General features: G+C 41.6%; 1 protein-coding gene across 1 annotated transcript; it reads left to right on the top strand.

Annotated features, from left to right (window-relative positions):
- The first annotated feature begins 1,314 nt into the window (after positions 1 to 1,314).
- Positions 1,315 to 13,585, top strand: LNP1 (leukemia NUP98 fusion partner 1). Its single transcript, XM_032098411.1, has 3 exons — positions 1,315 to 1,675; positions 7,868 to 8,110; positions 10,147 to 13,585. Exons 1-3 carry the CDS (start codon positions 1,526 to 1,528, stop codon positions 10,345 to 10,347), a joined length of 594 nt encoding a protein of 197 aa, XP_031954302.1. The 5' UTR covers positions 1,315 to 1,525; the 3' UTR covers positions 10,348 to 13,585.
- The last annotated feature ends 749 nt before the right edge of the window (positions 13,586 to 14,334 follow it).

Genomic DNA, 14,334 nt, shown 5'->3' with positions numbered 1-14,334 from the left:
GCATCTGAGGTGATTCCATCTGCACACCCGTGTGCTCAGTTCCCTCTGCTAATCACACTCTTGCCTGCCTGGACAAGGTAAAATTGGGCATGTAGACATCCATGACCAATCGTTCCCTTCACCCATATCGTTCAGAATGAGCAGTCCTACATTGTACTTAAACCTCACACCTACACCCACACGGATGAAACCCGAGTTTTGTAGCTACATCTGTAGCTCTAAATAGGTTGGGGAAAAGGCAAGGTTTAATGCTGGACCACTCATTTTCTGTAACGCTAAATTACCAGCAAGTTTTTTGGCATATTTCTGGTCAAGACCAACCCAGCATCTCCACAGCAATGCCTGGGCACCAGCAGGACACCTAGCACACACCAAGGACTTCTTCCAGTAAGAAGTTAGATATGGGTTCTTCCTCCCTTGCAGTCTTCCAACACTATCCCAACAGGCTCTACAGCCTTAGAGCCCTCCTCGTCCTCCTGCCCAAAGCATGTAAGACATCTTCCGGTTTCATACTGTACAAACAACAGTTTCGTGGGCCACAACAGTTTCTGTGTTATATCAGAGATTTTTAAATAAAGGAGACACAAAAATGACAACAACGTATTACAGCCACATAGAGCCTCGAGGAGACCCACAGCACAAACACCACATAGGGTACATGTGGTCAGTTTAGATACTTGATCTGAGCGCCAAAAATCAATCCCTGGCCCTGTTCTGTTCTGTGGTGTAGGCAAGGCTTGTATGGCTTACACCCAGGGCTGGTGAGGAAGAACCAGCACATTTTTACCCTGAGTGCATTCAAGTGAGGCAGGACCTCCCATAACCCTGATATGGCCCTGAATGATGAATTACTCAGGTGAAAAGCAGCAGCTGCAAGCTTACACTGTCATAACCCAAAAATGAATGAGCAGTTGCTTCAGGGAGGGCTTCTACCTAGACAGACCGTGTTTCCTAAATACTGAAGGAGGAGCAGAGGCAACAGAAGTCAGGAGAGAGAGAGCAACAGCAGAAGAGTGGGCCATTTGTGCTCCCTCCCACAGAGCCAGCTAGGTCTCTGCAAGCAGCTGTGCCAGCTTCTGACCAACATCAATATGTCAATTCTGCTTCTCAAAAATCACAAGCCTACTTTGAGCCTGTGTAGGCCCCCCGCAGGCATGTAACTGTGGGCAGTTCTGCATCGGTATTGACAGCTGGGGCACTCAGCAGCAACACAGGGAGCAGCCACAGCCCTGCCACCCGCCCCCTGCGGCAGTGTCATATTGGACATCGCTGCAATGGAAAGGTTAAAGGAAACCTTGTTCAAAAGAGATGAGAAAGGGTGCACTTATGTTTAGATGGTGCCCAGGGCTGCAGTGAGACAGGTTTTGGGGAGGGAGTGCTGAAAGAGTGGTTGAAACTGTGCCTCTGCTTCCTCTTGTTGGCAGAACAGTGTGAAGCTACTGGCCTGGTGGTAGAATTTGACCTTGCTTTGCCTTGTCTGGTTGGGAGACCCCCCTCCCCCCGCCCAAGTTTGGAGCATCTGTGCATGGAATATGATGAGGATGATGATATTTTCTTTGCAAAATGGATGAGCAGCTTCTGGGGCCACAACTTGATCGATGAGAAGGAGAAAGAAGGCAGAGGTCTCAAGAAACGTCAGACACGACTCTGTAGTGAAAGGAGAGCATCCCTACCGGTAAGAGCTGTGTGCAGCTTTCTCTGTGTGTGCATGTGATTTATGTATAAATATAACTTCCATCCCCAGAGGCAGGGCCCTAGGAATGTATGAGGAGGAGAATGGGACACCTTGCCAAGTAAGTTCAGTTCCTACTGGCAGTTACTAGTTGCTTTTTGAACTTAACTGTCTGCCAGGGTCAGGCCTCTGTGGTCTTGGAATACAGGAAGACTGGTAAACTCCAAGGTAAGTGATGACAGGACCAGAAATGTAAGAAGTGTGTGATAGCTGCCTAACTATGTATTACAATGTTGTTCTGGCTACTCAGCACAACCTGGCAGAGATCAAAACATTTTGCACCTGCGTACTTCAAGATGGTCTGTAATGAGTCTGTTCTTATGTGAAAAACTGTATAACTCCATATGTATTAAAAAGATTTGGACCTAATTCTGCAACTATACTGTCTCCAGGAAATTTTACCCTTTACCTCTTGGGACTCACCTGTTTTCAGGGGAACTTCTGTTTTAAGCTAGAGGATGCAGTCCCTCCTGGTTTAAAATATCTGACTCTGAAAACAGTGATACAAAACAAAGCTTACTAAACTGTGAAGTAAGATTTTAAGGTAGAAGTACATTTTTTATTCTTTAACTAACAAAACAGTTGGGAAAGGGGCAGGTTCATGTGCAGAAGGCAGCTCACAACTAAGTGATTATCAAAATTAGGTTAAACTGAAAACAGCTGTTCACAGTCTCTCTTTATTCAAAGATTGTTGCTTTTATTTCAACTTTTAAAAGCACATTTAGGTAGTCCAAATCTGTCTCCTTTTTTTCCAATGACAGTTGGAAAAACAATCAGTTGTCTTAACAGACATACTATTTTCCTTTACAAACCATTATTTACTTATATCCTTAGATCATTATGGCTGCAACAAAGCAAATGCTAGTACATTGGGGAGAAACAGCTAATCTTTTCCAAACATTTTTTTGTGCCATTCTATGTTTCCACCTTGCAAGTTGTTCTCCACTGCAGCTGTCATGTTCTAAGCTGTGGGATTTTTCGTTTCCAAAAAAACTGGCTAAGAAAAATGAAGGAGTCCAAAACCACTTCCTCCCTCTTTGAATTCTTGGACAGGCTGGAGAGGTAACCTTCATTCATAACTTCTGGTCTGATCAGCCATGTTTGTTATTTACTGTTATATTTCACCTCGGCCACAGGTTGCAAGACAGACTCTGAGCTAGAGCTTTGCTGCTGTATTCCATCAGAATGCTGAATATATAATGTTTATTAATGGGGGGTGGGGGGAGGAGGTTAGTTATCTTTACTGTATTTTATTTTTTTCACTTAGAGATCCTTGCAGATGTGATTTCTTTAGGCCTCAATAGAAACTGGAGTGTAAGAATGTACTTTAAATCACTTTCCATTCAGCAACATGCTGAACACATCTTCTTGTATATTTGTGGCTGTATTCATGTGTGCACAGACATTTCATTTGAAGCATGTCCTTATATTCAGTTTGTTCAAAAGCTATTTGAATATTTAGCTAATAGCTATTCAAATACTTTGCTGTACTTGCATTCCTGAATCCATACCTGGAATTTAGATTAAGTTGGCTGACAGAAAAATTGTGATTTTCTGATGTTATTGTTTAATGAGCTGAAGATATTGTGTGCACTTAATTATGTCTGGCCTTCACATTAATGCTTCACACAAATTTGTCTTGCTCCACTAGTTTCATACAGAAGATGTAAATTTTGACTGCTTTTTTTCTCAGTGCCTGAAGTTGGCTGGAGGAATGAGACGGGAAGATTTTTTTGGGAATTTTAGGGTTTGGGGATACATTTTGAAACGAACTCTTGATTGGGAAGCTGAGTAGTTGGTAATAAAGAGCATTAGTACACGTTGTCTTTAACCAAAGCCAGAAGTTAAACAAGTGGGCACTACTGATGCCTTAGAAATACCTCCAGAAAGAGCATCTCCTTTTTGAGAGCAGTAGCTTGCTATTGCACCTGGATGTGTGGTTTTTTCATAGTTACTACAAATTATAACTACTGTAAGGTTAATTATTACAAATTATAACTCTTGTAAGATTCAAAACACTGGTACTGTTATTTAAACATTGTCTTCATTTTATCAGAACAGTGCTAATTATCAGGAGGTGTAATAACTGAGATTAGACTGCATCTCTTCTGAACGTTAGTACCTCCACAGCAGATCACAGTGTATCCTTTCTTCTGTCCCAACACTGAAAATTGAGATAACTCCACTGTTTACATGAAAATCAGGTTCTGACACAGCTGTTGGCAAGAGCTCCTTGTGCAGGTGCAGTGGAACAGCCAAAAGAGCACTGCCAGCTCACTTGGTCTCACATCCAAGGCTGGTATTCAGGGCATCAGCAGCAGAGCAGTCCTGCCCATGTGAACTGCTTCTGCCCCACAAGCTTTTTGGTGCTACACAGCTAAGTGCTCTCAGGGCAGCACAAAAGGTGGTTCTACTGCAAAATCATTTTCAGCTCCAAACTGGTGTATTGATCTTTGTAGTTTTTCCTGTCCTGTAGTAAGACATTCAAGCCCCTGCTCCCACCTCAGAGACAAAAATAAACTCCTGTGGTATCCTATTGTGGTACAGCCCCCATCCCAAATTCGGATAAAGCTTTGTAAAATAACTCCCAAACTAACAACAGTTTTCATTATTTTTTTCCCCAATATCTTGGTGTACCTCACACATAGTACTGAGATGAGCTTTGCAAAATGCTTTTGCTATTGTCATTCACATTCTGCAGAGGGGAACACAAAATTATATTCATCCTTCCCTGCGTCACTGGCAAGTCAGGCTAAAACACGTAACTCCACACTCAGGCTAAAACAACACGTAGCTCCACTCTCCTGGAAAGCTCAGAGTTGTGTATATTGCTGTGGGCCAACACTGAATGTGACAACTGGGGACAATTAAGTCATGTTTCCTTCTCCTTTATTTAACTTGTTCCCCTGGCAAGTTTTAGACAAATTAACTGTGATACTCTTTTTGAAGCCTCCAGTTATTACTTTCCTTGACACATTCTAGGTATCCTGCATCATTTTGGCTCAGAACAGTTCTTACTTCCCAGACATTTTGTTGTAAGGAAAAGATTGGAGGCAAAGGAGAACTGATAAGAGTTTTACAACCCCATACATGTATCCACCTTCAAATAGACATTGTTGCTCACAGGAGAAAATTGCTAAGAGCAGCTGAGAGTGGGAGCAGAACAACTGACTGCTGTTGAAGCTACTGACATTTAATTTAAACTAAACTAAGAGTGATCTACCACAATATTGTTACTATAGACCAATTGGAGCCCAGACCAAAACATTTTTAAGAAACATGTGTTTGTCTATAAGCTTCTCTGAAGGAAATGAAGCCATGGGAGAGCATCTGAATGTCAGATGTTTCAAAATATCCCTAAAATACTCGGGACATTGTGTAAACTCCAGCAAACAATGATCATTTGTGCTGACACACTGAAGATTAATTTTCTTACTGACAGCTGTGCAAGCTCTCAGATCAAGCCCAAAAGATGTAAGCAATTAACTTGTCTGCAACAGAAACTGAGAAAGAGATAAGGCAAATTATACTGACAACAAGTTTTGTTGTGTGAATTATTTTTGTTTGTGTAACTTTTGTGTGTTTGAGATGGGCAATTAGCAGAAGATTAGCTGTTTTGTAAATAGACACACTGAGCATGAGTGGCCTTTACCCAACACAGAAAAAAAGGAGTACTAATGGTAAAGAGAAACAATCCCTGAGATCCCTTGGTGCTTCTGGCTTTCCCAGCACTGGCAAAAAATCCCCATTTTGATGGTGAAGAATTTAATGTATCATGCAAAGCACTGTGAGAGAAGGCACAGTCACAGTAATATGATTGCATAGACCTGTCTGTGTAGCTTTACCCTTAGCCCACTGAGGCAGATGGGCATTTCAGAGGAAAGGCTGTCCCTTTTCTGGACCATTGCTGCCATATTGGTAGGTAAACTGCAGTCTTTTTGTTGAGGGCTTCACTGTAATTCTATCTGTGAAGGGAAATAAAAAAGCAATGTCTTAGTAAAAGAAAACATTTACAGACAGTGCAAAACAGGATAGAATACAATCCCCCATTTCAGCTGTCCTCCTGTGTTTGTAGTTTGTTTTTTTTGCCCCAAACCCTCTAGGAACAGATACCAGTGATTTTTACCATGAGACAATTTTTATTTCCAGGAAAGTATATATGTTGATGCCATTAAAATGACAGAGAAGACATTTAGCTTGTTGAGCCTGGCATGGCATGTGTGCTCCCGTCCCTTGAGCACAATGTGATTGCTTTGATGCTTTCTAAAGTAACAATACAATATGACCTTACAGAACTTACAGCTGTATTGACTGGTTTGAAACCAAAGTAAAAACGACATGGCAGAAATCGTTAACACTACTCTCAGAGACAGTCCATAATACTGGACATAGTAAGCTTATGCCTGGAAAAAAAAAATGGAATCAGTACCATATTTTTTGTAAACTCTCCTTATTAGGTACTTCTGTTGGGTGTGAGATTTATTATATTTAGCATCTCTCATCAAGCCTGTCTAAAGTGATGTAGCCACAGCCATATGAATGCACAGCCCCACTATTCAGAGAAAGGCTGCATAGGTTCCTGTTGTGCCAATACATTTATAGCAGCATCTGGACCAGAGTGCATGAAATTGTGTGCAGGACATGTTTCAGGTCCCTTGCAGTCCAAGGTTTGTAGATTCATGTGAACGCTATACCAAGTTGGTTTAGTTTTCCCCTGTTTGTTAAAATAACAAAACAACCAAGACACACACCTACTCTGAGTGTAAGGTTTTCTACTGGATTTTCTTAGAAAGCTCTGCAGAACCTGTAGGATAAGGCTTCATTTGTTATAAACAATCACAGCTCCCTTAAAGCCAGCAGAACTTCTCATAGTTACTTAGTAGCTGAAGACTTAGCACCGGGCTTATACAAAACACAGAATCAACTGGGTTGGAAAAGACCCCTGAGATCGTTGAGTCCAACCTTTGACCAAACCACCACCATGCCAGTTAGACGATGGCACTGGGTGCCACATCCAGTCTTTCCATAAACACCTCCAGGGACAGTGACTCCACCACCTCTCTGGGCAGCCCATTCCAATGCCTAACCATCCTTTCTGTGAAGAAATTCCTCATAATGTCCAAAACATACATGCATTCAAAAATGTATGCAGCACCTGGGTGCCTAGAATGCTTTAATCTGACACCTGCAGGGGTGTAATTTTCAGTACCTCCCATCTCTCACAATTTTCACCATCTGCATCTTATCAGTGTTCAGCTACTCATCCTGAAAAAGCATCAACAGCTGGCAGGGTTCGGGGTATCCCTGGCCCTGTGTGGTGTCCTTCTCACCCATCTCTTCTACGGGTCTGTCCATTAGTAAAACCACCAACACATGACTCCGCAGGACACAGCAGTTCTGTATCTCCTTTACAGACATTCAATTAAACAAAGCTGATGCAGATCAATAGCTTTTATCTGCATGCCAGGCCTGGGAAAATTGAATCACACAGAAACTAAACATCTGTCTACTCCCTCCTCACTTCAGTCCTGCAAATGTAATTGTGGAAGTATGTTTCCTACCACTTCTTTGGTTGGGATGTATCCCTCAGTGCCCTGAAACTGCTCCTTCATTAGTTTGGGACAAATGTGTCCAAGAAATCAGCTGAAAATTCAAAGATGGACAATGAAGCATCCAGGCTGCCTGTGGGCCATGCTGAGAATTTGACCCGGGGATCAAACCTCTTATCTGACTCATCTGGCCGCAAAGGGCTGGGTAATGCTTTTTGAGAGTCCTGCCTAGAAACTGCAGCTGGGCGCAAAGCCTGAGTTTTTGAGGTTATGAAGAATCCCAGTTCCTTTTAGTGTCAGTGAACACTAAGAGGACCCAGCACACTTTACATTTGAAATGTTCATTTGTTTGCCAAAACTTAGATCCTCAAACCCAGCAGTAATAGGAAATTCTGCCTCTGCTACCTTTAAAAAGCAGGTTCTTGGCAGTATGATTCTCCTGCACATAAAAAGAAAGACACAGAATTCTGGGCAAGGTCCTTCACTTTGCACCACTGTTTGGAGAGTCTCTGTGGCAGAAAAAAAATTCTTCCTTGTGTGATCTGCTTTAATATTCATTACTCAACAAAGACCTTTTGTTTTTCAGGCCAAGCTTTCCTCCCTCCATACAACACAACTTCATGCTTCTGCCAAAGGCTCATCTTCAGGCCACCTCAGGGGCTCCAAGGAATTTCAAGACCAAGATGTCAAATGCCACTGCCACAGGAAGGCAAGCAGAACACCTTCAGCAGACAGCTCATGCCCAGAGACAAGATCAAACTCCATTCAGGAATTTGCAGAGTCCTTTGAAAAGCAATTGCATCTCAAAAGCAAACGCTCAGTTTCTTTGGTAGGTAACAACTAACTTAAGATCACTACAGAAAAAAAAAGCCCAAGCAACCAAGTCAGCTTTATCCTTTGTGTAATTGCTGTGACATTGCTGGGGGAAGTGCAGACATAAACTCCAATTGGAATTTCTCATATTATGTGGTCTCAAATTACTACAGTAGCACAAACAAGGTTAAAGTTGTATCATTAGTGTGAGGATTCTTGTTGTGGTGTTACTGTCTAGGCTTATTCAGGAATGTTTATCCTCAAAATGAGACACCACATTGGCTCATATGGCAATGTTTTCAGAAGAGTCTCTGGCTGTGACAACAAAACATGACAATATAAACCCAGATTTGCTTCACTTTTGCTGCAAGACCCAGCTTACTTTTCCACTGCTGCTGACCTGACTTAACCCATATGGTGTTATCTGTAATACTGCCAGACACTGCAGTGTTTGAGAGGCTTCTCTCTTGCCCCTCAGGACTCCATCCATCTGCTTTCTGCAGTGTCACCACACAGCTGCAGCAGCAGCTACTGCTGTAAGTGGCTGAACATAATTTCACTGAAAGGGCATGCAGGCAGCAGGGGATTCTCCCCCCATTTCTTCCTTGTCCCCATCATTCTGTCCTGAGCCATGAGCATTTGTTTTGTCTGGTGTGTATTGATGAAGTAGCCAGTAGCAATCTTTTGTCTATGACACTTTAATATATTTTTATTATTTTGATACATAATATCTGCTGCATCACACAATGGAAGAAAGGGTAATAAATCCTAACTCACTTTTAAGTATCAGAAGAACACTATCAAATTGTCACTCCATTCAAAAAGTTGTGCTTAAATAACACCTGACATTAGCATCAAATAGCCACAGAAGGAAAAATCTTTTTTTTTTTTCAGTTTCTTGACACTGACAGTTTGTATGGAAAAGTAATTTTAAGCTCTCTTTGAACACCTTCTGCACAGCAAAAGGGAAATAAAGGTCTCTTTTCAATAAGCAGCATAATTACATGATCAGTTCCATAATTATAGTCCTTGCATGACCAGTCCTCTAAAAATATGCAGAATTGTGGTGATGACAGCACTGTTACACTATTGTCAAAATTTCAAATGCATTCCCTAATCTTCTTTTTCCTCTTTAGGAGCTCTTCAGTTGATTTCATTTGGAAATTTACATTGCCTCATGTGCCAGCATTCACCAGTGGTTGTCTGGTTTCTCATTTATAATTTCTCAAAAATGCCTGTGTTTAGAAAGTCTGTGAGTGTATAGTTGTATGATTAGGTATAGCAAGCATAATGTATTAAATATGGCTTCAGTTCCAGTTAAAAGCTTGGATTCCAATGCCCCTCTGTAATCAGCAGTGAGGTGTGTATTTTAGTCTGTTTTTCAAGCAGACCAAGTTGTCATTCCCTCAGTCAGTCACCATTGCAGTTTGGGAGATGTGAAAGACTTGAGAATCTCAAAGAACTGAGCAATCGGTCAGAGATCTGAAAGGAAATTTGAGCTTAAACCAATGTCTCCAAATGGAGCATTTTTTTGCATTCTGAGCTCTGTGGGTGCATTTCAAACCACTATGATCAGACAGGTGAACATTGTGGGAAAGGTAATTCATCTCCTTCCCTGCATATTGCTTTTGTCTGATAGATGTGTCTTTGAGAACCCTTCATGACCTTGTTTTCAGTGAGGTCTTTGCAGCTGGCACTGAGCAGCTTTCAGGCACATAAAGATGGATCAAGTGAAAGGACAGAAACAGAGAGTCTGGGCTGAAAACTCAGACCCCCTTCCTCTCTCCCTCCTGTCTGCTCTCCTCTTCAAGTCCACTTGGCCAGTGACCTTCCTATCATATACAGAGTAAAATCAAAGCATGTGTGTTGCTTCTTGCTGAGCTTCAGGGTGACTGCCTTGGGCCTTGAATTTGAGCCCATCATGGTAAAGCCGATCTTGGTGAGGCAGGTTACTGGAATATTTTGTTTCATCGTGAAATAACATAATGAGCTTTTTTTTTGTTCTTGTAGGAGTCACTTTTAACTCCCTGCTATTTTTTCCCTGCCTTTTAGCAACCTGAAGGTGTAAAGGAGAGACGAGAAAGAGAAAAGTTGCATTTGAGAAAAAGCAAGTCTCATAAGAAAATGGGAGAGAAATCAGAGCCAAGGAGAGAGCGGGAAGAAGCTGAAGATTCAGAAGTACCTGCAAAACACAGCGAACAGTTTCCATCACAAGCAAGCACTCAGAAAGGTTATGTATGCACAGGCAGCTAGAATGCATTGAGATCATCAATCTTAACACTCCCCCTGAAGAGCAGAGGGAGCATTCTTGTTCTGTTTTGACTAGAAGAGGCCTATTAGCTAGAATAACCCCTAAGCTGTAAATTAAAAGTAAAATTCAACTGCATTACTGGCACCATGTTACTACCTTCCTTTCTTTACTTTTGTCTTTAGAAATGTGACCTTTGTCATAGGAGTGTATTGGTAGCAAGATCCAAGTTAGAAATTAACCACTCTAAGAGGGTCTCAGGCAAATTTAGCATTGCAACAGGACAGTAGTGGATGTGTTCATTGTAGAGGAGACCACCATCTATGTATTACAGAGCCATGCAAAGCCTTATGTTCCTTTTTTAATGGAAAACAGGCTTTTTGGTAGGTTTGGGTAGAAAAAAGTACACATAAGCAGCATACACTGCTTCCTGCCCCTTACATTCACTGAGATTTGTCTTGAAAACAGGTATCTTTTTGATTTGACAATCTTTCAGCTCCAAATTTATGTAAGTAAGAGAAGAGGAAAGAAGCCCGTGTTTTCTCCTACACCTCCCTGATGTCTCACTTCTCTGCTTTTCCTATCCCTATGCAGTATGACTCTGGTTTCTCTGGCATCTCCCAGCCCTCTCCCATGTCCTCAGTCCCATTTCCCCAGTCACACAGCTAGTTTTTTCTCCCAGCTTTACCCTCATCACCTTGCTTCTTTTGTGGCCTTCCCCCTCTCCATATACCAGTTTATAGCCCTGCCTTGTAGCTGCCAACCTCTTTTACTACATCTCTGCTTTTGCTTCATCAAAATTTGAGCCTTGCTGAAAATTCTCTAGTAAAGTCAGAGGTGTTCTGTCTCTCATATTTCCATATAATCTCCTCAAGAGGTTGTTGAGGCATTGCAACCCTTTTTCCTTTTCCAGAACTTGGGCCAAACTGGCTGTCTATGATAAGCAGGACTTAGGAAAACTCTGTTCCTCTGGCTGAGGATCTCCTGAACACAGGTGTAAATCTCATCTCCACATGCTCACAAGCAGATACACACTCCCACAATCCCACTATGCCCACCTTTCTTCAACGTGCCAGTGTTCTCTGCAGATACAACCCTGCTCTCTTTGGGAATAAACTCCCCAGGCCTACTATGGAGAAAGCCTGGTTTGGATAATACAGTTAGAAAAGAGTGAAGACGAATGAAGTCATGAGCAAAAGTCAAGGTCTGATGGATATTCTTCCTGTGATTTTTCTGTAATTAACAAAGATCTTAGTAATTTACCTTAGAGCCTTACTTTAGAATATTCAGCCCTTTAAAAACTTAGGGCATCCTTAAAATTTTGTAACACTTATCTCCATTAAGGGATTGCGTTGTTTGATTTTTTTGTTTAGGGCTTTGGGGGATATATGAGAAAGCAATTGAACCCTTACTGATGCTTGTAAATTGCTTCTTACCTGGTAACATATATTATAAACTAATAAATCTAATAATGCAAAAATGTTCCTATGCATAGTTCCTGTCCTTCCCAATCCAGATTGAATTTTTACAAAGTTCTTCTGTCAGCCAAAACTTACATACAGATGACTTTCCCTTTACAACCTTAATCTGAAGGCTGCATTACAAAAGATCTGGATAGAAAGGAACATGGCCAGCAGTGTCTGAGTTCCTCAGATGAAACCTCTCACATACATCCTTTCAGGTAGCAGCCTGTCCTCACATCTTGGGAGAGCTGAATGACATGTCTGCATCAGCTTTGCCTGCATTTCAGGCCATCAGCTGCCTCCTCCTGTTTTACAGACAGGTTAACTCAACTGGCCCCAGCAGAATTTGCTTGTGTTCATCAGACCAACATGCTGGTTGTACACCACACCTGATGGAAAGAAAACACCAAACAGAGCTAAAATAGGAGAGCCATGTGTGGCTGCCTCTGACTTGCTGATTACCATCTCCCTAAAAGCACAGAGAAGCCTCACTGGCCACCGAGGCAGCCGGGCAGCTCTGCCTGCAAACAGCTCCCCCATGTTCCACCAAATCCCATCTCTCTGATGGGAGAACCTGTAAGTGTTTATGTGCTTTTGAACTGGCCCATCAGCCCCATGGTGTGACTCTGGAAACAGAAGCTTTCACATAATGTCCTTTTTTTATTCAAAAGTGTTCTCTCTTGCTTCATATCATGGCTGATTAGACCAACAGCCCTTTCCAGCTCAGTCCCATCCAGTCTGAGGCAATAGTATTACTTAGAAGGACTGAAACTTGCATGATAGCATGAAATAATTCTCCACAGAAATTAACAAGTATTTAGTAACAAATTTGGGAAGGAAGGTAACCATCCAAACAGGAATCTGATTGCAATGGCACGTCTGATATTTCTGTTTCCACAGGAAGTGGAATATACAAGTAGTCAGAAAGACTCCAGAGGGTTTTCATTCTCACAGTAGGTCACTAGTTCAGTCTCAACTGACAAAAAAAATGGTCACTGCCTTGATTCCATCCTGAATTCCCAGAGCAACAGGGCTGGCTGCGGGCAGTTTCTGCACAAACACCCATTCCTGGGCAAACACTGTTTGCGTTTTCTGCCCTTTGCAAGAGTGGGATGGCTGCAAGTTGCATCAGCATCCAAACCTTGGATATGACGGAGGTCAGGCTTCAGTGGGAAGTGAAGACAAAGGGACAAAAATATCCAAAATGCTCATTAAGAAGAAGTACTGAAAACATGAAACAGAAAGGGGAACGAGCAGGAAAACTGGTGTGATTCAGGGACCCATGAAGGAAATATTGAACTTGCTGTGTCTTACAAGTGGAAGACCATGGTCTGGTAAAATGTTCAAGAATCCCTGTGGATTCTTCCAGCACTTCAGGCTAGCTAGAAAGTGCTCCTGTGGGAAGGGAAGATGTGGATACATACAAACCTTTCAAGAGTGAGTTATACCCCAGTGTTTTCTGAGAGGGCTAAGAGAACATCAGTTGTGGTTACCTCATCTGTCGGGTGGGCATTCCCAAAGCGAAATATTTATGCTTGCTTCTCAGGTATTGTTTAATTGCAGCGTGGTTTGGAGGATGAATTAAATTTTGAGTGCTGATTAACTTATCATGTACTGGTATATGGAATGTCATAACCCACACAGGTAAAATGATGTAACAGCTGTATTTATGTACATACAACAATCCTTTGTTGGAAAAAAAAAGGGAAATACTTAAATGCATGAATAAAATAAAAATAAAGCAACCATGATGTATAACTGAAGAAGACTATAATACCCACTTAAAAAAAAAAGAAACAAAATATTAAATACAAAAATATTAAAATATTCATTGGCAGTTTTTTGTTCTTTAACGCAAAAAATGGTATTTGGGTAAGCACAGCCCTGGCTCTGAATGCCTTCAGTGTACATGTGAATAGTGTAAAGCCACATAGAAATATAATCAAGATTGATAACTGAAATTATTCACACAGCAATGAATCATAATCACGGGACTTTGAGCTTACCACAGCCTCCTGCCAAAACTGTTGTAAACAAACAGGTCTTGAAATATTTCCAGAGAGACATTACAGCCAAAATCTAAGTCTTTCAATGAGAGAATTGAACACTGAAATACAACAAACTTCATGAAGAATGCTCTGCCTGCAGTTGTTGTGCCAGAGCTTTAGGTAACTGTGCGAGAACAAATGTGAAAATAAACCCACTCATCATAGAAAACATTGCTCGTAGCACGTTGATTTTCATTTTCACTGTTTAGATTGGCTTGGCAGATGCTATTCTCCTATTAGAAGGATTCCTCTGAATCCCAGCTCAGGATCTACAGTTCTTTGGAAAAAGATAATTCCTCTCAGCTGTGTCTTGTCCCTGAGGTCAGACAGAAAATGAGAGAAGTAAGTGATACAAGGAGCATCAATATTCTGTCATACTGGATGCATTCTTGTCCTTCTTATACGTTTGTGAAAATGCTTCAGTTCATACATCTTCCAAACTGACAGAGTTTTGGTGTATTGAGAAGACCAACCAACTTGT

The sequence above is a fragment of the Corvus moneduloides genome, chromosome 2 (assembly GCF_009650955.1).
Source record: "Corvus moneduloides isolate bCorMon1 chromosome 2, bCorMon1.pri, whole genome shotgun sequence".
Taxonomy (NCBI): domain Eukaryota; kingdom Metazoa; phylum Chordata; class Aves; order Passeriformes; family Corvidae; genus Corvus; species Corvus moneduloides.
Note: the sequence above shows the minus strand (reverse complement) of the source record. Positions and strands in the feature narration are given on the sequence as shown.